The sequence below is a fragment of the Hypanus sabinus genome, chromosome 15 (assembly GCF_030144855.1).
Source record: "Hypanus sabinus isolate sHypSab1 chromosome 15, sHypSab1.hap1, whole genome shotgun sequence".
Lineage (NCBI taxonomy): Eukaryota > Metazoa > Chordata > Chondrichthyes > Myliobatiformes > Dasyatidae > Hypanus > Hypanus sabinus.
Window position 1 is genome coordinate 51,338,967 of NC_082720.1, and position 24,408 is coordinate 51,363,374.

Consider the following 24,408-nt stretch of genomic DNA (forward strand, 5'->3'; position numbering starts at 1 on the left):
ATCTGCTCCGCCACTTAATCATGGCTGATTTATTTTCCCACCGAACCCCATTCTTTTGCCTTCTCTTCATACCCCTTGAAGCCCTTACTAGTAAAGAACCTATCAACCTCCATGTAACGGTTACTTGAAAATGAACCAAAACTGCTCAGGGGCTAGGCACAGGGTTGACACTGTTTGGCACTCTACAAATAAGGAAGTTCCAAAGTTCAAAAGAGTATGTTCGATCCTTTATTAAGAAACCAGAAAAGACTAACAATCTTGTAATGATAAAAAAAAACTAATGAAACTAAAACTAGTGATATAATGAAATAAGCAGTATAATTATGATATAATAGGGTGGCACAGTAACATGGTGGTTAGCAGGCTTTTAGTATTAGCGACCCTGGTTCAGTTCCTGCCATTGCTTATAAGGAGTTTGTACATTCACCCCAGAATTCCTCCAGGTGCTCCGGTGTTCTCCTACATTCCAAAGCCGTACCAGTTGGTAGGTTAATTGGTCATGGTCAATTGTCCTGTGATTTGTTGAGGATTAAGTTGAGGAATTGCTGGGTGGCATGGCTTGAAGGGCCCACTCCATGCTGTATGTCAATAGATAAATAAATAATGGCGATCTAGCAAGAAATTAACAATGTCAACAAAAAAAATCACTCCAGTGGCTCATCCCTGATTCTAACTGGACTAAACTGAACTAAAGACAAAGCGTAGTACATAACTATACTCATTCGTCTTTACCACATCCCAACCCACATGACAGATTACTCATAATAAATGCACAACACAAAAAACAATACAGACAGACAGAAAATAGATACAGTGCATGGCTCCTACATTCATGCCCCTCCTAATTACAGTATAATAATTACATCTACATACTATTAAAATAGTAGCCATGAAATTGTCATTGATAAACATTCATACAGATATTCTTTCTTCTTTCAGACAAATCATGCATCATTTATCTAGGCCAGAGGTTAATAGCATGTAGCCCAATACAGAGTGATCTTTACCACCATTCTTTGTCAAGTTGGTAAGTCAAGTCAAAATCATGAAGCTTCCAGAGATGCAGCTCCTCAAACCACTGTCTTCTGTAGAAGACATATCTTGGTTATACCTGTCCAGCTAGCTGGTCTTGTTCTTGATGCACTCCTGTCACACAAATCCTCTTCTGTTTGGAAAAACTTGAATGATTCTTCCCATGATCTACGAGTTTCAAGGCACTGTGTTATCAACTATAAACACAATGTCTTCTTTGAGGAAATTGCTTTTTATACCTGACCAATTCCGACGTCCCTGCAGCTATGGTACACGCTCCTTGACTCACTGTTCCAAAACAAATTTGACATGTATTGGACCTGCTTCTATCTGTGACAAGTATAAACGTCTTTTGGAACTCTCCTGGTGGTAAGGATGGTATGGGCTTTAGAAGCAACAGATGGTTAGGTGTTAATGCTTCCCAATCATTAGGATCAGAGGATGCCTTAGCAATTGGACAACTATTGATAATAGCCTCTACTTCACAAAGGACAGTGTGGAAACCATCTTTGTCAAGATTTTGTACCTTTATGGTGGAATTGAGGACCTTTTGCAAAAATCTGATCAATCTCTTCCATGTTCCACTTAATTCCTTTCTAATGAAGGACATCCGTAAATGATTTCTCAATGGCTTCTCGCAACTCAGCCTCAGCTCCAACAAAGTTTGTTGCATTATCAGAGCACAGTTAATGAACATGTCCTTGTCTTGCTGTAAAGCAATGAAGTGCATTATAATCTGTGTCTGAAGAAGATGCCACTTCAATGTGAACAGCTCGTATAGCTAGACAGGTAAATATGACCCCATACCTCTTTATTGTACTGCTTTTCACCTCAAAAGTCCACTCCTACACATCATCTGGAAATAGCTCTTTGGCAAAACCCAATGTTCTCCAGTTCAGCCTTTCCAAGCTCCTCCACTGAGGGACAATCTTGACTGATATGACTTAGAGCCTTCTCAATCCCTCTCTTCAATGGATTCTTCATTCTTCATCCAAATCAGTCTGAGTAAGAGTAATGTTGACTTCCTCTTCTGACTAATAAACAAGAGCAGGTTTTTAAATCAGAATCAGGTTTAATATCACCAGCATATGTCAAGAAATATGTCAACTTCACAGCAGTAGTACAATGCATTGCATTGCATCGCATCTGTTGCACCGCTCCTTGAAGGCTAGTGCCCATGATGGAGCTGGCTAATCTTACGATTCTTTGCAACTTAATTTGATCCTATACAGTAGCCCCCCCCCCCACCCCCAGATGGTGATGCAGCCAGTCAGAATGCTTTCCACATCCTTAGACATTTGCAAGTGATTTTGGTTACTTACCAAATCTCCTCAAACTCCTAATGAAGTATAACCGCTGTCTTGTCTTCTTTATAGCTACATCGATATGCTGAGTCCAGGCTACGTCCTTGGAGACAGACACTTAGGCACTTGAAATTGCTCATTCTCTCCACTTCTGATCCCTCTTTGAGGATCTAAGAATCCAGGTTACTGTCTTCCTCCAACTGGTCCAAGATGAGAAGTGATGGATTGATTATATGTGTCATCACATCCACCGCCTCTTCAAAGTGCATGGCATTCATTGTAACACTCCTCTTTACTTCCAGATCATCTAGCAGAAATTTTCCAGAACAATCAGGATTCAGAGACCATTCATTTTCATGCTGAAGAAGATACTGAGGTCCTGCCACCTATGTCTCATTCTTCAGGAATGCTTTCACCTTCAGGCCTCTAGAAGCCACATCTGCTGCGTTGCTTGAAGTGTTTACATACCTTCATTGAGGTGCCTGTGGGATCTTAAGAATATCTGAAACTGTTTGCAATGAAATTTCAAAACCTGAAAGTTTCATTCTTTTTGTACTTCAGCACAGAAGTACTATCAGTCCAAAAATCGGAGTCCTGAAGCTGCATGTGCAACCCTTTACTCCAAAGTGTCTTGCCATCATAGCAGCAGTGAGTTCCATATGAGGAAAAGAAAGCAGCTTCAATGGAGCTATTGTAGATTTTCCCATGATAAAAACACTGTGCATCTGAGAGAATGTGTTGTGCAACAGTTTGCAACATTGTCCCAAAATCCAAGTTTTCAGACGTCTAACAACCTTGAAGTCTTCCAACTGGCAGAGTTTTTCCAACCAGCTTGGCTACTCATGAGCAACTGATGTAGGTATAGTGTCATCCCAGCCAAGCTCTTTCTTACATAGATCTGTAGGATCTTGTTAGCGGATAACACCAGCAGATTCAAGATTCCTAAAGGATCATAGATGGAGCTAATTGTGGAGAGGATCCCCCTTTTGGTGAGTGATCTTAAACTTGAAATTATCTGACGGAATACATTTTGCATGTCCAGTACTCTCTCCACCGAAGGTATATTTGCTCCAAATCCAAATCCTTCATGTCTTTTGCTCTTTGTTCTTCAGGTATCACAGATAGCACACTATACTCATTGCTTATCCACTTTGTGAGTTGAAAACTGCAGAAGTTGCTCCAAGAAGGTGTACTACCATTCTACAGTCTGCCATATCTTGGCTGAAGTTAGCATCAGACCACTAGAGAAAACTCAGCAGATCTGTATCTTCCACTTCTTACTTTAACCTGATGAAACTTTGATTCAATATCTGCCATGATCACCATTGATTCTTTTCTGAATCCAGTTATGACTCTAGTCAGTGAACTAGTAAGATCTGGTCCCTGTAAAAGCTGAGCATTAAGTGATTTTTCCTGGTAAGTTGCTCCACAGTCAAACACAACACAACGTTTCTCTTTTCTGGGGTGGTAGGCACCATGATGTGGAATACACCAACCTTCTCCAACACTGTGTTCCAGATCCTCTGCTGGCAATCTTTTGACGGAACTTTGGAGATGACATCCTTCATGAAACCTGTGTAGTCAGTGTGAAATGACAAAACCATAAACCTCTTCCTTAGATTTAGAGCATGCTGTTCAGCAGTCTTTCTATTATTTGGCACATTAACCTTTTTTTCTCAAAATCTGGTAGTGGCCATCCACCAGTCTTGCAGAATTTGCAATAAACTCCATGAAGTTGTGATCTTCTATTGACAAAACAGGTTGTTCACTGTGACTGCATTCAGGCAAGTCTGCATTGAACTATTGCTGGCAAAGCTCATCCAAGTTTAAAACTGAGATCCTGTGAACTGTTAGCTCAGGCTCAGCACAGTTTCTTCCATCACCAGTATCTCCATTCAGTGGTCCATTCACAGTCCAACCCAACATTGTTCTGATTGCAAAGGGTCCACTATTAACACTATGCATCATTTACAATGGCTCCAATGCTTTAGGCACATTCATCCTATCAGCAGCTCAACTTTTGTATCAATCTCTGGCAAATGGACCATCCCTGGAGATCTCTGCCATGGAACATTCCATTGTGGACAGGCATACTTTCCTATGTATAGGTGTTAGGTGGTTCACAAAAGTTTTTACGATCTAAGCCAGCCACTTCCAACCGTGAAACAATGTAACTGATTTTTTGACCCTTGGTGCGTAAGAGAATTTGTTTCCTTTTTCCTGTGAGGTCAAGTTTGATCATGAGGCCCACTGTGCAGAACAATGCTGTAATTCCTTGATCAAGGAAAGCATAAGTAACCATTGTCTTGTTACCCTTCCTAGACTTCACTTGTACTGGAACCGTGGAAGGTTTATAATCACGATTGCCAACCCCTGTAAGGCCAGTAAATACTAGAACACTACTCACTGCTTGTTTTGATTTTGCACCCTTTTTTGTTAGAGTGAATATATAAAGTTTGATGGGATGCTTACCACTGCATACCTTGCATGAAAGACTCTTCCTACAATTCTTGCTGGTGTGTCCTGTACATAAACAACCAAAAGTAGACACCATTTTTCTTTAGGAAAGCAATCTTCTCATTATGTTCCATTTTCTGCAGCTGAGGGCACAGATCAATTGTGTGCTTACCCTCGCAGAACAAGACAAACCATTTCCCTTCCATTAATTGCAGGTTCAAATTTAGCTTATTACAGTGGTCACAATAGTGACAAAGCTGCTTCCTTTAGCCTTAGAACAATATTGTGACTTAGTTTTGTTTACATCTTTACTTATTGCAGGTGATGTAGCATCCTGTATATTTCTGAACATTGGGTGTGGTGTGTAACAATCTTTATTTGCCTTTCAATAAAATCAACAATGTCAGTGAAAGTAGTCATACTGTTGTGCCTTTCTTGCAGTTCACAGCCCACCGTTTTCCACTTATTCCCAAGCATATAGGGCAATTTCTTCACGACAGTCGACATATTAGCAGGCCTGTCGAAATCTCGCCATGTATTGCATTTTTTCCATGACATTACAACAGCCTCTGAGAAGAAGACTGTAGGCTTGATGAACTTTCATGTCTTTAAATTTGATAGCTGCCCAAGAAAGAGCCTTTTGTATGTAGGCAGATGCTGTTTTCTGTTCATTACCTAAATGCTCCTGTAGTAAAGCATTAGCGTTAGGTATTCTTTCTCAGAGTCAAGTTCTCTATGGCGATCTCTAGCGTACTGGTCAAGGATATAGAGGCGGTCACCATAGCGGTCAATCTTGCTTTCAGCACTATTTTATGAATGCATGATACTGCAATGGTCAGCCATAACAGACTTGAATCTCTCTTTTAGGCAAAGATGTAATGTGTTGTAGTACCTATAAGGTTGCTATTTCATTTTGCTTCCTCGTTATATCAATAATACTATATTGATCTCTATCATCTAAAACAAGAGTTTTCCCATGCTGTTAATTAATGTCCCTATGAACCCTTCCAGCTGTTGGAGATGACATAGGTTCAGAGTGACTCCTTTGCGCAAGCTGAGAGTAAACTACCTCTTGAGGGTCTAACTCATGTTTCACAGACACTTGAAGAATAAATGAATCAACATTGACATTGAATGTGTTGGGTTTTCTCTGTGCCTTATCAATATAGGAACTCACACATAGGACTGTCCTGCTGGAGCACTTTTAGCACTTGCCACATTTGAAGCCCTTAGCATGTTAACATTGGCCCTTGAGTGGCAATTTATTCTTGCAACTTAAACGGTTCCTTCCTTCACTATAGCTGTTCCAAGAGCACCAGCTCTTGCTCTTCCAGTGCATGTGTATTCTTTAATAATTTTTGACATGTGATAAAAGCAGCTAAATCGGCTAAATCAGCCACTGTCTTAATGTGTGCAGAGGAGGTAATAAATTCAAAAGATGATTTGCTTGCAGAAGAACTTGAAGCATTGACAGTTGACGCATTTTTGCTCACTTTCACGTCAACCTGTGGGTCCTCTGCTACTTGCATAGTCAAAACATGACTCGGAATTTGAGAAACCTTTTCACTTGTTGCAGCAACATGACCTTCAGTAGAACATGTTTGAGTCAGCCATTGTTGAACATGCCCTTTGAATGCATTACTAAAGCTTCCAATGTTTGAAAATTACTGGATCTGTTTTTCCTGCTCGACCTTGGGAAGTAGTGACAATGTGTGATGTTGCTTAGCAGAGACCGGTCAAGTCCTTGAGACAAGATTGCACTTGAAATGCATTTTCTTTATTTCCCAGAAGATCCTTAATTGATGGAATTAAACCTTTAATTTTGTTCATATTTGTCTTGCATTCCTCTTGAAGACTGATTCTACTTTATAAAGCTTTTGAAGTAAGTTTAATTACTCTTTTACCAGCCTCAATACGAGAGTCAGTTCCATGCTTCAGTTTACTCATATTACATTCTCCTTATTGCGCCACTCACAATTAACTCTTTGTTTGCCTACAGCACCAGTGATATTTGGTTTATTAAACTCAGTCAACAAATGTCCACACTTAAACCAGATCAAGAAAACAGCGTTCAGTTTAAATGTTGACAATCTGGACAATATTTTAGCACCTGAGTAAAACAAAGGGTTGAGCCCTCAGGCAAACAGCTCATAATCGAGAAATGGTCCCGAATGGATAACAGCGCTGACCATTCAAAACTGTGTTCAAACCACAAACACAGCACAAATCAACAAAAGGTTGTTACTTGCTGCCAGCTGCTCTGGTTACTGAGTGTTGTGATTCCAATGCTGCCAACAGATCTGAGGCAATCTGTAGCCATAGACTGGTGTTTGGCGTAACTTTTTTTTTGTTGACAAAATGAAGCATCTACTTGAAAGTGGACCAAAACCACTCAGAGACAAAGCATGAGGTTGACACTGTATGACGTACTTCAAATAATGAAGTTCAGGAGTTCAAAAAACTACTTTTGATCCTTTAAGAAACCAGCAAAGACGAACAATCTTGTAGCAATTTTTGGAGCAAATTTTAAAAAAACTAATGAAACTCTTAACTGGCAATCTAACAAGATAAGCAGTGTGATAACAATACAAATAACAATCTAGTCAGAATTAAATAATCTTAATGTTCTAGGAGCATTCAACAATAAAAATTCCATGGTTCACCCCTTGCTCAAACTAGGCTAAAGACAAAGCATGAGTATATAACTATACTCATTTGCTTCTGCCATGTCCTAACTCACGTGATAGATTCCCCATAATAAGCAAGCGACACAAAATACAATACAAACAGATAGAAAATAGATACATGGCTTCTGCACCCATTGTCTTGGCCTCCCCAGCCATCTGTGGCAATAAATTCTAGATTCAGTATCCCCTGGCTAAAGAAATTCCTCCTCATCTCTGTTCTACAGGGCCATCCTTTGAGTCCGAGGTTGTGCTTTCTGGTCCTGGATTCTCACACTGTTGAAAACATCTTCTCCATGTCCATTCTGTCTAGGCCTTTGAATATTTGGTAGTTTTCAATGCGATCCCTCCCTTCCACCCCTATTCTCCTGCGAGTACAGGCACAGAACCATCAAGTGCTCCTCATATGTTAACCCTTAGATTTCTGGGACTTTTCTGAAACATCATCTAGATATTCTTCAATGCCAGCACACCCTTTCTTAGATATGGGGCCCAAACCTGTTCACAATACTCCAAATGTGTTAATACACCTTTTGTGCAATGGAGAGTTTTAGAAAACTAACAGTCTAGTGAACAGTCTTATGGAAAACCTAACCTATATTTAAAATATCTGACTTCCAGATTGTTTCGTTACTGAGCTATGAGCGGGACACACAGACATACCATTTTATTATATATTTTAAAATTATAAATATGATTCTGATCCATTTGAGATAAAAACATGTTTTAAAATACTTCAATAAAAGTAGTATATAAAGCAATAATGAGAAAATGTTTTGCTGAATTGATGGAGCAGATGTTTAGCATGGTTGCTTATGCAAATTTGTTTGATATTGCTTTGAACCGGTATTTAAATCTGTTTAAAGACAAAGAACTTAATATCAGACAGTGCATCCAACAGTCTGACTGTCTGCTTATTATTGCCATGTGGTATGGTGAAAAACTGTTTTGCATGACATCTAAATAGATCATTTTATTACATCAGTACATGGAAGTATCATAAGGGAAATGCAGTAACAATAGTACCCAAGACAAACTTGTACCCCAGTTGCATAATTTATGTCTGTTTCCATTTCAAATGTTCATATATGTATTGGCTAATAAAACATTCCAAAAGATCATGACGAAGATTTTATTTTACAGTTTATCACTTTCATCTATATTCACAGCTTAATGACATTTTAAAATGTTAGAAAAGTAACAAATTCTATCACCTAAAAGATTTAATTGTTTTGTGATTCAAGATGGCATAAACTGGCAGTAGTCCTCTGGAGTGCATTGGAAATCTCTCAGTAAAAAGAAATCATATGGTATTATTTACATGATCTGAAGTGAACACATTTGCATTGATTCCTATTAGTTGGTGAATCAGTATTTGTTCTTCTCAGGGCCATGTGGTCAGGTTATGCAACTTTGGCAGCAAGATTCAGAAAAAGGTGAAAAGAGAATGATGCATGGTGCAGGTTCCTTGCATAGTGTTGCATATACAAGACACTTTAAAAATGTGACTGCTATCCCTTTGGTGAGGGGGAGAATGAAAGCTGCTTGTTAATTTATAGCTGTTTCTTAAATAGCACTAATTTTGTGCAACCTGCTTGTGTTGGCAAAAGGGGAGAAGAACAATTGCACTGTGTTTTGCAATTCTTTGAATCATTGCTGTATCTAAATAATCTGGTCTGTATTAAACAGTTGAAACATAAATATATGATTTGCTTAATAGATTTATACCTCTATTATTACTAGTTTTTAATATTACTTTTCCAAGAAAGTCAGATTACTAACCATGCAAAACAAAAATGCACAAAGGCACCTTGGCATGGTCAAGATGAAATGCACAAGATACAATTGGCTTATGAAATCTTTGCAAGTAGACAAGTAATTAATCATTACTAACATTGATTATTCTACTATGACAAGTAATAAATGTATGTTTCTGTTACTAGAACTAATTACTATGTGAAAATCTGATATAATGGCCAAAAGTATTCTGTTCAGTGTTGAGTTGCCATTGTCACTAACTTCCATAGACATCATTTAGAAATTGCAGAGATCTAGAATGTTATATTTTAGTCTTGATCTTGCCATGAGTTCCACCTTGTACGACTGTGAGGTGGTAATATACATCTGCATGTTGCGATGAATAGTTTCTTCTGCATACCACCCGTATCCCTAAGTATTTGTACCTGCTGAGATTTTTTTTTGTTTTTATGTTGGCTGAGGCTATCTTAGAAAGGTGTATATTTTAATTCTGAATTAAATTGGAATTACTAGAATAAATCGTGAGATTAGAGACTTTAGTTAAGTGAACAGAATGGAGAATAAAATCAGAGTTGTATTAAAATCACAGTAGAGATAATAGAGAAAAGCTTCTCCCATTCATAGAAGTATCAATCAGAGGATGTAGAATGAAAATTTGTGGCAGAGGAGTTGAAATGACATGACAAAATTCTTTATTACACAGCAGGTGGTTAGGATCTGGACTTCACAGCTGAGGAATAGTGTGTCTTGTTGAACTATGGCATTGAGTAGAATACTGATTAAGTACTTGAAAGTGGGAAAATTGTATGATTATGAAGAAAGGCTGAAGGAGTGAGATTAGCTAGATTTTTATTTTCTAAGTGTTCTGTTGTCTTGCTTTTTTAAAAAGATGTTTCCATTTCCTACATGATTTTTCAGCAGTCAAGCACAATCTTGAGAGTGGGAATGAGTTGCTGTTATGGGTTGATAACCTTACTTCTGAGGTAAAAGCCTTCAAATCTACTCGTCTTCAACGTTAAATGGAAATAAGGCCTAGCCTATTGAATGATTTATCTGACCCAGCTTCATTGCTGGATCCTGCTATGAAAAGTCTGGCCATGCCTTTTGTCAAAATGGGATGTCGGTTTTCCATTGTTAAACTAGCTCACACTCTATACTTAGCTTTTCTTTCTGTCAAAGTCTGTTAAGTGCAGAACTTCGACTCGTCAAAGACTGTAATTGTTTTTTTATCAGTTTTAAACATTGCTACTACCATTTATGTAAATAATAAAAAGTGAATTAAAAAGCAGGTTGGAACAGAGCTATTCTGTGATGAGGCCTCTGGAGATGCAGTTACTGTAAAACCTTGGTGATCAATTCCTAGGAGCAGAGGGCCAGTTTGGCCTTTTTGTCTAGTCCAGATGGGTGCTCAGGGTGGTGGGGCACTTCCTCGAAATTGCCTGGTTGACTGAGCACTTTCTTCTTTTAATTCAGATTTCCACTATGTGCACTAATATGCTCTTGCAGTTCTAAATAATGTTATAGGCAAACCTTTTATAACCTTTCAACTGCCTTTTCAACTACTGACTTTTTATTTCAGAACTCTAATTGCCAAGTTACTCTGAACATTAAAAGGCATAGTAGAAAATTCATATTGTCTGTTATCTGGAATGTTTTTCCTGCTTGCAGGAGATTAATGTTTGTCAGCCAGTAATCACATACTCTGCTGGATAGTCTGTTTCAAATAACTCCATACTTAACAAATATTAAGTACATTACTTTCAGCAGAACACATTATAGATACATATTTATAACATATGCATGACATTTGTATTGATATTCTTTTCAATTTGCAAAAGCTAAATTCAACCCCGTAAGTGCTATGATTGGTATATGTACTGTATAAGAATTTAACAGGCAATCCTTTGTTACAATTAGAAATTAGGTAGTCATTCACATCAGAGAAAAGGTGGAGATGTGTGTTTCATAGTAAATTCTCAGTGATGCTCCAGTGTGGCAGTTTTGTTGAACTTCTGTTCCCCTGACTTTGAACACCTTACAGTCAAATGCCGTTCATTCTATTTACCTAGGGAGTTCTCATCCATGATACTCACTGGAGTTTACATACCACATGCTGCCAACTATGATCAAACGCTTGAGATATTCCATGATACCATCACCAAACAAGAAATAGTCCATCCTAACACATTTCAAATCATAGTTAGGGACTTTAACCAGTTTTGTTTGAAGAAACACCTGCCCAGTCTTGTTTGAAGAACTCTGTAGCACAGAAGTCCCAACACACTAGACCACTGTTATATAGTACGATGATAAGGAATGCCTACTGTCCCATGCTCAGTCCGCATTTTGGGAAATCTTGTCACTTGGCTGTACTTCTGTCTGCCTACAGCCAGAGGCTAAAGAGCAAGGCTCTAGAGATTAGGACAACAAAGAGGTGGTTGTGAGATGCAGAGGAGTGGCTAGGGGATTGTTTCATTTCGGTGGACTGGGCTGTGTTCAAGGACTCAACTGTGGATCTGGATGAAAACACCAGTTGTCACAGACTTTATTAAAACAGTTGTAGGCGAGTGTGTCCCCACAAAATCAATCAGTCTCCCCCAACCAGAAGTCCTAGATGAACCATGAGGTCCACTATCTGCTGAGGGTCATATCAGAGGCATTCAAGTCTGGTAACCAAGAAAGTTACAAGAGGTCCAGGTATGAAAGCCATCTCATGGGTGAAGTGGCAGTTCCAGACCAAACTTGAATCAATGAAGGATGCTTGACACTTGTGGTAGGGTTTGAATGCTGTCTCCTCTTAGAAAGTAAAATCAAGCAACATAGGAGACAAGGCTTTGCTTCCAAATGAGCTCAATGCCTTTTATGCTCAGTTTGACTGTCAAAATATGGATGGTCTCCTATTGTCTCCTATGTTGCTTGATTTTACTTTCTAAGAGGAACCATCGTGAACTCCCACAGCCCCTGATGATCCTGTGATTTCAGTCTCTGAGGTCAATGTGCGATCATCCTTCAGGAGGGTGAACCCACAGAAAGTGCCTGGCCCAGACAGGATGACCTGGTCAGGTGCTAAAGACCTGTGATGACCCACCGGCTGGAGTGTTCACTGAGATCTTTAACCTCTCGCTTTGGCAGTCTGAGATTCCCACCTGCTTCAAGCAAGCTTAAATTATACTGATGCCTGCAAAGAACATGGTAACCTGCTTCAATGACTGTCATCCAGTAGCACCTACATCCACAGTGAGGAAGTGTTTTAAGAGGTTGTTGATGAAACATAACAACTCCTAACTGAGAAGCAACTTGGAGCCACTTCATTTTGCCTACTGGTACAACAGGCCCACTGCAGATGACCTCTCATTGGTTCTTCACTCAACCCTGGAACATCTGGACAGCAAAGATGCATACATCAGGATGTTCTTTATTGACTACAGCTTGGCATTCAATACTGTCATCTCCTCAAAACTAATTTACAAACTTCAAGACCTTGGCCTCAATTCCTTCTTGTGCAATTGGGTTCTTGATTTCCTCACTTGTAGACCCAGTCAGTTCAATTTGGTAACAACATCTGTTCCACAATCTCCATCAGCACAGATGCACCATAAGGTTGTGTGCTTAGCCCCTGATCTACTTAATTTACACTTATGAATGAGGCTAAGCACTGCTCAAAAGCCATATTTAAGTTTGCTGACAATGCCACTGTTCCAGGCTGAATCAAAAGTGGTGAAGAATCAGCATATATGAGGGAGATTTAAAAATCTGACTGAGTGGTGCCTTAACAACAACCTCTTGCTCAATGTCAGAAAGACAAAAGGAGCTGATTATTGACTTCAGAAGGTGGAAAACTGAAGTCCATGAGTCTGTCTTCATTGGGTGAGAGGGTCAGCAACTTTAAATTCTTGTTATTATCATTTCAGAGGACTTGTCCTGAGCCCAGCATGCAAGTGAAATTATGATGTTTGTATAGCAGTGACCCTACTTCCTTATTGGTGTTTGTTGAGTACTGTTGAATTGTCATCAACTCATGGCGACCTATGGATAGTGTAGTTGTCTATAGGGTTTTCATGGCAAGATATGGAAGTAGATTGCCAGGCCCTTCTTCCATGCAGATGCCCAGGTTGGGACCCGTTGAATTCAAACTCAGGAGCACCCACCTCTAGGTCTAGTGCTGATGCAACTATACCATCAGCCAGCCCTATTTCTTTAGGGGTTTGCAAAGATTTGGCATGACATTTAAAACTTTGACAAACTTTTGTAGATATGGAGAGTATACTAACTGGTTGTGTTATGGACTGGTATGGAAGCGCCAATGTCCTTGAATGGAAAGTACTACAAAAAGTAGTGGATACAGCCCAGTCCATCATAGGTAAAGCCTTCTCCACCACTGAGCCCATCTACATGGAGTGCTGTCGCAGGAAAGTAGCATCCATCATCAGGGACCCCCACCACCCCCAGGTAATGCTCTCTTCTCGCTGTTGCCATCATGAAGAAGATACAGGAGCCTCAGGACTCAACCCACCAAAATCATGAACAGTTATTACCCCTCAACCATCAGGCTCTTGAACCAGAAAGGATAATTTCACTCAACTTCATTTACCCTATGATTGAAATAAATGTTCCCACAACCTATGGACTCACTTTCAAGGACTATTCATCTCATGTTCTCGATATTTATTGCTTATTCATTTATTAATAATATTTATTTTTCCATTTACACTATTTGTTATCTTTTGCCCACTGGTTGAATGCCATTGGTTGATGTGGTCTTTCATTGATTCTGCTATGGTTGTTATTCTGTTATTAAGTTATTGACTATGACCCCTAGAAAATGAATCTCAGGGTTGTATATGGCGTACTTTGATAATAAATTTACTTTGAACTTTCAAGTAATTACATATGTACTGTATGTTTTAAATCCTTGTATGGTCAAAAAGAAAATAAATCACTTTTTCTTGCATTGCATACTGTAATATTGCAATTTCTTAATAACATAATGAATTATTGTGACAAAATCAATTAAAGGAACTGGCAAGGATTAACACAGCATTTCTAACAGTCTCATTGTAGTTTTTGTTGTTTTGTGTAATGTGGTTTTTGTCTAGCTTAGTTCAAGCCCTCTGTAGCTACTTGATTTTGATCAATGCCAACACTTGGATTCAAAGTATGATTTGCTTTTGATGTCTGCTCACAACATTTGGCATTTGAAGGTCTTAGCCTGTTGCAAGCTCGAGAAGCACTAATAAGTAGCACCAGATGATATTGATAGAAGAAATGGTGACATTTTATACACAGTAAATTATTTGATGCTCAGAATTCTTTTTCTCTTGTTACATATGACAGAGTCTACTTTTTGTCTAGTATGTTACTGCATTAATGTTAGGTAACAAAAAGGTTTCAAGATACCAAAACAGAAATGGTGTAAATATTAGGATGTGCGGTGTCTTTAGAGCAGTAAAGAATGCTATAGTTTCACATTAAAGATTTGCAACATAATTAACTTTGGAGGATTTATGTGTGTCTTACCTGGAATCTGACTTTGTTTCTGCTCAATGCTTTTAGAAGTGTAGACTAGTAAATTAAAACAGTGGATTTCTGAGATGAGACTAAGAGTTGAGTTGTTATTTCTGATACTAGTAATAGAACTATAACAACAACTATTCAACATGATAATTAAAGTTTAAAAAAAGAAGCATCTACCATTTATTCGATAGATATTATGAAAATATGCTTGCCTATTTAAGATAGCTTGCCTACCAGTAGCTGCATTACAATGAATTTTCTATGCTTTGAGCTAACAGAGTGTGAATTTTGTTGGTGACATTTGAAAAATGGCTTGCCCAAGTGTTGTTTGTAATTGTTGCTTACTGTATGAATATGAAGAACCAAAATGTAAATCTAAACTTCATTTACCAAAACAAAACAGTGCTGTTGACTTACTATTTCTTTACATTGCAGATTAAATCCCAAACGAAAACCCAGTCTCACTAGGTACGTGCATTGTAATTCATTATGAATGTGATCTGTGATAGCATAAATACAGTAGCAAAGCATAACAGCCTAGGTGATATGTCATACTACGAAATTTGTTTCCTTTTCTGCAGCATATATCTCCAAATATGCAAGAAGGTTTTCCAATTAGAAGTCTGCTTGCATATTATAGCGCATTGTTGAGTCCAGTCACAGCGTCCTTTGTACCTCCTAGTGACTGAATGTAGAGCATGTTTTAAAAGATCTTGGTTCAAATTAATTTGTGCTGTAAGTTGGCTTCAGACAATGACAGGGACAAGAAGAATTATTAAATAAAAGTATTCTGATTTGATTAAATTAATTTAAGTTTATTCTTGTTGAGAATATAAATTTTCAGAGATGCCAATGCTTTAGATTCTGGTTCCAGAGATATTTTTCAAATCTCCTTAAACTCATTTAAATACTCATTATGATACTGTGAAACATCATTTAAAAAATGAAATAACTGTATTCAGTATCAGTCAAAAAATACATCCAATGGCCAGCAAAATCTGCCACGGTTGCAATAAAGTCCTGAGCATGCCAGATTGTCAGAGTTCGAATGAAAAGCCTCTTATCAATAATTACACATGGCGATATTGACTCTGACGGATGGAACCCATTTTGTCCTCCAGGCGTTATTGACCCTGAAAATCAAATACTGTTGAGTTTTATTAATACAGTTATCAGCAAAACTTTGTACTTGCAATGCTCATGATATCTTATGCAATAGAACTGTTAGGTAATGTACTACATATTCTGTTTCATTTCTTCTGCTGGCCAACCAGTCAGCTAAATGACCCCTCCCCCCCCACCCCCAGCATTTTCTGCTTTCTGCAGGGATCACTTCCTATGTGACTCCATTGTGCATTCTTCCCTCCCCACTGATCTCCCTGCTGGCACTTATCCTTGTGAGCAGAACAAGTGCTACACCTGCCCCTACACCTTCTCCCTCACCACCATTCAGGGCCCCAGACAGTGCTTCCAGATGAGGCAACACTTCATCTGTGAGTCTGTTAGGGTCATATACTGTGTCCGGTGCTCTCATTGTGGCCTCCTATATATCAGTGAGACCCAACGTAGATTGGGAAACCACTTCACCAAACACTTACAATCCATCCGCCAGAAAAAGCAGGATCTCCTAGTGACAACCCATTTTAATTCCACCTGCCATTCCCATTCCAATATGTCTATCCATGTTCTCATCTACTGTTGCAATGGGGTCACACTCAGGTTGGAGGAACAGCACCTTGTATTCTGTCTGGGTAGCCTCCTACCTGATGGTATGACCATTGATTTCTCAAACTTCTGGTAATGCCCCCCTCCACCCCCCCTTCACCATTCCTCATTCACTTTTCCCTCTCTCACCATATCTCCTTGCTTTCCCATTGCCTCGCTGGTACTCCTCCCTCCTTTTCTTTCTTTCTTCCTTGGCCTTCTGTTCTATTAGATTTCCACTTCTTCAGCCCTTTATCTCTTTCACCAATCAACTTTCCAGCTCTTTATGTCACCCCTGTCCTTCTGGTTTCACCTTTCACCTATCACCTTGTATTTCTCCCTCCCATACCCCCACCTTTTAACTCTACTCCTCACCTTTTTTTCTCCAGTCCTGCTAAAGGGTCTTGGCATGAAAGGTTGACTGTACTCTTTTCCAAAGATGATGCTAGGCCTGCTGAGTTCCTGCAGCAATTTGTGTGTGTTGCTTGGATTTCCAGCATCTGCAGATTTTCTCTTGTTTGTGAGCTAAATGACCCATTGTTTTTCCTGTGACATCCTGTGCTATTTCTTATTGCCCTGCCATTCCCATTCTCAAATAGTCTTTCAACATTTTCCCCTTTTATAAGTTGTCCATGTGTCCACATTAACCACTAAACTTACCTGTACAACTTTGGGACGCGAAAGGAAACAGGTGTCTGGCAGAATCCCACACAATCCTGGGAAGTAGGTGCAAACTATACATCAGTGGTACCCAAAATCAAGATCAAACCTGGGTCCTTGGAGCATTGAGGCAACAGCTGTAACTGCAGCACACTGATACTGTATCCATCTGATGGTGTCAGTGTATTGGTGATGTCCTCCCAGTTGACAGGAACATCCTTGTACAATGAGAATCAGAATCAGGTTTATTATCACTGGCATGTGACGTGAAATTTGTTAACAGCAGCAACAAACAGTTCAATGCAATACATATTCTGGAAGAGAAAAAAATAATAAACAGGTAAATCAATTACAGTATACATATATTGAATATATTTTTTAAAATCGTGCAAAAAACAGAAATACTGTATATTAAAAAAGTGAGGTAGTGTCCAAGGGTTCAATGTCCATTTAGGAATCGGATGACAGAGGGGAAAAAGCTATTTCTGAATCACTGAGTGTGTGCCTTCAGGCTTCTGTATCTCCTTCCTGATGGTAACAGTGAGAAAAGGGCATGCCCTGGGTGCTGGAGGTCCTTAATAATGGACGCTGCCTTTCTGAGACACAGCTCCCTGAAGACATTTTGGATACTTTGTAGGCTAGTACTCAAGATGAAGCTGACTCGATTTACAACCCTCTGCAGCTTCTTCCAGTTCTGTGCAGTAACCCCCCCCCCCCCCCATACCAGACAGTGATGCAGCCTGTCAGAATGCTCTCCACAGTACAACTATAGAAGCTTTTGAGTGTTTTTGTTGACATGCCAAATCTCTTCAAACTCCTAATAAAGTATAGCCACTGTCTGGCCTTCTTTATAACTACATCGATATGTTGGGACCAGGTTAGATCCTTAGTGATCTTGACACCCAGGAACTTGAAACTGCTCTCTCTCTCCACTTCTGATCCCTCTATGAGGGTTGGTATGTTTTCCTTTGTCTTACCCTTCCTGAAATCCACAATCAGCTCTTTCGTCTTACTGATGTTGAGTGTCAGGCTGTTGCTGTGGCACCACTCCATTAGTTGGCATATCTCACTCCTGTATACCCTCTCGTCACCACTCGAGAAACTGCCAATAATGATAGTATCAGCAAATTTATAGATGGTATTTGAGCTATGCCTAGCTACACAGTCATGTGTATATAGAGAGTAGCGCAGTGGGCTAATCACACACCCGAGGTACACCAGTATTGATTGTCAGCGAGGAGGAGATGTTATCACCAATCTGCACAGATTGTGGTCTTCCGGTTAGGAAGTTGAGGATCCAATTGCAGAGTGAGGTACAGAGGCCCAGGTTCTGCAACTTCTCAATCAGGATAGTGGGACTGATGGTATGAAATGCTGAGCTATAGTCGATGAACAGCATCCTGACATAGGTGTTTGTGTTGTCCAGGTGGTCGAAGGCTGTATGGAGAACCACTGAGATTGTGTTTGCCATTGGCTTATTGTGGCGATAGGCAAATTGCAATGGGTCCAGCTCATTGCTGAGGCAGGAGTTCAGTCTATTCATAACCAACCTCTCAAAGCATTTCATCACTGTCGATGTGAGTGCCACCGGCTAATAGTCATTAAGGCAGCCCACATTATTATTCTTAGGCACTGGTATAATTGTTGCCTTTTTGAAGCAAGTGGGAATTTCCACCCATAGCAGTGAGAGGTTGAAAAAGTCCTTTCTTTCTTTCTTTCTTTCTTTCTTTCTTTCTTTCTTTCTTTCTTTCTTTCTTTCTTTCTTTCTTTCTTTCTTTCTTTCTTTCTTTCTTTCTTTCTTTCTTTCTTTCTTTCTTTCTTTCTTTCTTTCTTTCTTTCTTTCTTTCTTTCTTTCTTTCTTTCTTTCTTTCTTTCTTTCTTTCTTTCTTTCTTTCTTTCTTTCTTTCTTTCTTTCTTTCTTTCTTTCTTTCTTTCTTTCTTTCTTTCTTTCTTTCTTTCTTTCTTTCTTTCTTTCTTTCTTTCTTTCTTTCTTTCTTTCTTTCTTTCTTTCTTTCTTTCTTTCTTTCTTTCTTTCTTTCTTTCTTTCTTTCTCTTTTTATTAATTAAAAAAGTACATATATAAACAAGAGGAGAATTATCTCAAATATCTATATCGATAGTTCATATAAAAGGTAAAATAAACATTATCAAGATAATACATAGTATTAATCTGATAGTATATAATAAAAAATAAGATAATCAATTCTCCTCTTATCATTCCATGAAAAGAAGAAAAAAGATAAAGAAACTTTTATAATTTTTATATGCATTAAAAAAAACTCCACTAGACAAAAAAAAAGAAAAAGAGATAAAAGGGACCGGGCAACCCATACTGAGAGTAAAAGCAAGAATAAAAAGAGAAACTGTCTGATCAAATTCAAAGTTTCAAGAAAGTAACTGGAAGAGCAATAAATCAAACCATATGAAAATATTGAATAAAAGGTCGCCAGCTTTCTTCAAATTTAAAGGACGTATTAAATGTCCGGCTTCTTATTTTCTCTAAACTTAGACAGGATATAATGGAGGTAAGCCAATAAAAATCAGTAGGTGAATTAGAGTCCTTCCAATTAAGCAAAATGGCTCTCCTAGCCAATAAAGTTGTAAAAGCTATCATCTGTTGAGCGGAACCAGGAACATATCCTGCTACTGGTGCAGTGATCCCAAAAATTGCTGTAAATAAATTTGGTTGTAGGTCCAAATTCAAGACTTTTGATTAAGTTTTAAAGACATCTTTCCAAAAGTTATCTATCTTGATACAAGACCGAAACATATGAGTTAAAGTAGCCACCTCAATTTTACATCTGTTACAAATAGGATTAATATTGGGAAAGGTACGGGCTAATTTAACCTTTGACATATGTACCCAATGTACTACCTTGAACTGTATCAAGGAACGATGGGGGACAAATAGATGAAGTATTTACCAAATGAAAAATTTTATCCCATTGATTAACTGAAAGTGACTCTCGAAATTCCAATTCCCATGCACCTTTAATTTTATCGTTAGATACCTTTCACAAATTCAATAACCATTCATAAATTATAACTATAGGTCCTTTTTGAAATGGTTTAACCTGAAAAAGAGTATCTATCATATTGGGTGAATAAGCAGAGGGAAAATTTGGAAGTAAACTATGTAAAAAAAAATTCCTGATTTGTAAATATCTAAAAATACGTGCATTAGATAAGTCATATTTGTTCTGTAACTGAAAATGTCCTTGAATACTCCCGCTAGTCGGTTGGCACAGGTTTTCAGAGCCTTACCAGGTACTCCATTGGGACCTTCTGCCTTGCAAGGGTTCACTTCCTTTAAAGACAGCCTAACATCAGCCTTTGCGATGGGGATCACAGGATTATCAGGTGCAGCAGGGATCTTCATAGCTGTACTTATATTCTCCCTATCAAAGTAGGCATAGAAGTCACTGAGTTCATCTGGTAGTGAAGCATTGCTGCCATTCATGCTATTGGGTTTCACTTTGTAGGAAGTAATGTCTTGCAGACCTTGCTAAAGCTGCTGTTCATCTGATATTGCCTCCAACCTTTCGAAATTGTCTCTTCCCCCTTGAAATAGCTGTCCGCAAATCATATCTGGTTTTCTGGTGCAGGCCTGGAAAGAGCTGCTAATAATTCAGATACAACATAAAACCCAAAAATGTTGACAGCAGAGTTTTTTTTTGTCTATGGTCTCTTTCTCTGTATTGGTGTTTTACCACAATATTAGCTTGTGTTTTCTCCATATACTTCACAAAACTTTATGCTTGTGTTTCAGGATTCTAGCATCTCAGATCTGTCCATGTTATTTCATTCATTGCTATTTCTCTTCTAGGAATGTATTGCCTTGAAATCCTGCTCGTTATTTTGTCATGGTCTCTGTTAGTCTATGTGCCTTCCGTGCCTTTCATTTTATGTGCTTTCTATTACGGCCATTCACAATCATCTCTACTCTTTCTAGCTGACTCATTTTGAACTAAATTCCCTTCGTACATCCTTTCTGTGTGTTTTCAGAACCTCCTTTCTACTTAGCTCTATCAGTCTCATAATTCTTATTTAATATTTTCTACAAGATAATGTTTGATATTTTGAGGCTTATTGGCATATGAAAAGCATTATATCCCTTTAAAAAAAATTCTGATTCACTCAGTGAAGACTTAAAATTTAGCATATTTACACATAAGTTCTCTCAGTAATAGCATCCTTTATTTCTTTCAATCATGTATAGATCACAGCAAAGCTGTCATTGAGCGGCAAGTTCCATCTCTGTTCATTCAGCATTCAGCTTCTGGGTTGCTATGACAAAAACAAAGAATATAAACATCCTTCACAAATTTCATCAGGATTACCGAGTCCTTATCTCCCTCTTAATGATATGAATCACTGATTCAGTATGTTACCGAAATGCATTATTCATAATTTGTCATAAAATTAGAGAATTCCAAGTACACCTTTGGTGTGGCCAGAGCTTTTCACTTTGGTTACCATTTACTAGAACTGCTGAAAAGTCAGCTCTGATGGCTATCTTTACATATGTACTACACCTGCTGAGTATTTCTAATATACTCTGAACTTACTCCAGATCTCCAGTTTCTGAACATATTAAAACAAAGTTCTGTGCTGCATCCCTGACACGATTCTTTCCTCATGTTCAATCATTCCAAATGATCTTTTTTGTTCCCTCATTCATGTTCTGTATTTGTCATTGAGTCATACAGCAAGGAAACAGGCTCTTCAGTCTAGTTCATCCATGGTGACTTTGTTGCCCTATGAGCAAGTTCCATCTGCCCTTGTTTGGCGCTTAGCCCTTCAAACCTCTCCTATCCATGCACTAAAACTTTCCTTTTAAACGTTCCTAATGTGCCTGTTCCAACCACTGTTTCTGGCAGCTCATCTATGAAAAAGCTGTCCTGATTTTCCCTTTTAAATTGCTCACCTGTGCTCTTGTATCTACCCCCTCTCTGGAAAAAGACTATGTGTTTTCTACACTGTGTGGCTCCTCATTATCTTGTCAGGTTACCCACCCTCAAATTAATGATAAATCTTTTCTGTGCTCTATGTGTTTACTAACATCTTTCCTTTAACAGCTTGATCAAAACTGTATGCAATACTCCAAGTATGGCCTCACTACTTCCTTAAGTAACTACAATGTTACCTCCCAATTCTTATACTTAATGTCCTGATTGATGAAGGCCAGTGTTCAAATGCTACCTTTACCCCCTCCCCCCGCCCCCCGGTCGCATGTCTATCTGTGACATCACTTTCAGTTAACATAACCTGGTTTGATATCCCAAAATGCATTACTTCACATTTATCTGAATTGAAGGTCATTTGCCAATCCACAGGCCACATACCTAACTTATCAAGATCCCCCTGTGATGTTTTATAACCTTCTACACTGTCTGCAACATCAGTTCTTTTGGGATCATTTGCAAACTTACCTAATATATCTATGTCCAAATCATTTATATAAATTACAAACAACAAAGGTCCCAGCACCAGCCTCTGTAGCCTACCATGAGACATAGGCTTCCAGTCCATGAAACAACCTCAACCATCAGTCTGTACCTCCTAGCATGAAGAAATCTGAATCCATTTGGCTATCTGTTCTAGGTCCCATGCAGTTTAAGCTCCCAGACTAGCTTGTCATGAGGAGCTGTGTCAAAGGCCTTGCAGAGTCAATTTAGACAAAATTCACTGCTTTACCTGCATCTATTCTCTTGGTTATCTCCTCGAAAAACTCTCAAGAGATTTGGCAGACAAAACTTCCCACCCACAAAGCTATGCTGACTGATTTGAATCAAACTTCCCTCTCCAATTGTTGGTATTCTGTCACACAGAACCCACTCCAGCAACTTACCCACCTCCGGTGTCAGTTTAGTTTAATGGCTTGTTTTTGCTATGCTTTTTTGAACAATGGTACCTCATTGGACTCTCTCTAGTCCTCCAGAACCTCACCTATAGCTATAAATAATGCAAAAAACTCTGTAAGGACCTCCACAATTTCTTCCAAAAATGCAACAGGGCAGGTCCTAGGGATTTAAGGCCTCAAATATCTCCTTCCTGCTAATTCTAATTTATATGTGGTCAAATACAACACTCATTTCCCCCAGTTCCTTAGTTCACGTAATTTTCTCCGAAGTAAAAACTGAAGAAAAATATTTATTAAAAATCTCTCCAATTGCTTTTGCTTCAATACACAGATGGCCATGTTGTGTTTGGAACCTAATGGGGGGTGCCTAGTCTGGTGCTACTCCATTATTTTCAAAGCCACTATCTATTGTAGGTCACAGTACTACATCAGATCCATATATATTTTTGCTTGTCATTGATTATTTGCCCCACTTGAAGACTGGCCATATTCTTTTGAAATTGTCCAAACTTCATTTCAATTTTGCTTTCACAAATCCTACACAGAAGCATCATAGTAAATGCCATTCCCAGCAGCAAAAAGACAGTTTGGAACTCATTAATCATTTCCAAGGCTTTCATATAAGGATTGAGTTTAATGTTTTCAAAATATTTTCTGTTGGGGAAAAGCTGAAAACCATGCAGCCTGTGGCAGAGGGGTGAATTATTGAATGTATATTTAAAATTCTTGTATTCACCGTGCAAGTGAAAAGCTGTCAATTTCACATTGTAGTCATGGTAAAAATTGTGAAGCCATAAGCTATAATTAGTGATTTGCAATTACTCTGATCCTAAATAAATTAATTTTAAGTGGAATTTAGCATATTTTTTGTTGCTGGTCTAAACACTGGAATTCCTTCCTTAACAGCACTGTGGGAGTACCTTCCCCTGAAGGTTCACTACCATTTTCTTGAACGATTATCAATGAATGTTAGCCTCGTTACAGACACCCAATTCTTTAAAAATAAATAAATAACCAAAGAAAATGTCAGTGGTTTCTTAGCCAATGCCACTACAAAGTCTGAAGCCATTTTGGTTGCGCCATGTTATTTATATCGCTGCTATGAGTGGGAGGCGCCCTCTCACTAGTTCTTTGTTCCTCTGTTTTGCCATTCACTAGCTCTGATACATACTTAAGTTCATATAGTATTTCGTTTTGGAAGACACCTGACTTTGAGGTGTCTTATTGTACTCTTGTGAAGAATCAGTATTCTAAGGCAATAATTGCTAAGGAGATGTATTGTTATGTGTACATTTCACAAGCCCATGGTGAATGTAATTGTAAAATTGAAGATTCCAAATCAGATTTTCCCCATGCATTCCACTTTGATATGTTAACTGTGAGAGCTGTGAATATTATATGTAATAGCAATAACTCTTTCTGGTATTGTTTG

General features: G+C 38.6%; 1 protein-coding gene across 1 annotated transcript in view; it reads left to right on the forward strand.

The window, feature by feature from the left end:
* LOC132405519 (rho GTPase-activating protein 26-like) overlaps positions 1 to 24,408 on the forward strand; it is a 177,321-nt gene that overhangs the window by 136,035 nt on the left and 16,878 nt on the right. The window contains exon 21 of the mRNA XM_059990394.1: positions 15,185 to 15,217. Coding sequence (XP_059846377.1) covers positions 15,185 to 15,217 — 33 coding nt within the window. The remainder of the gene's footprint in view (positions 1 to 15,184; positions 15,218 to 24,408) is intronic.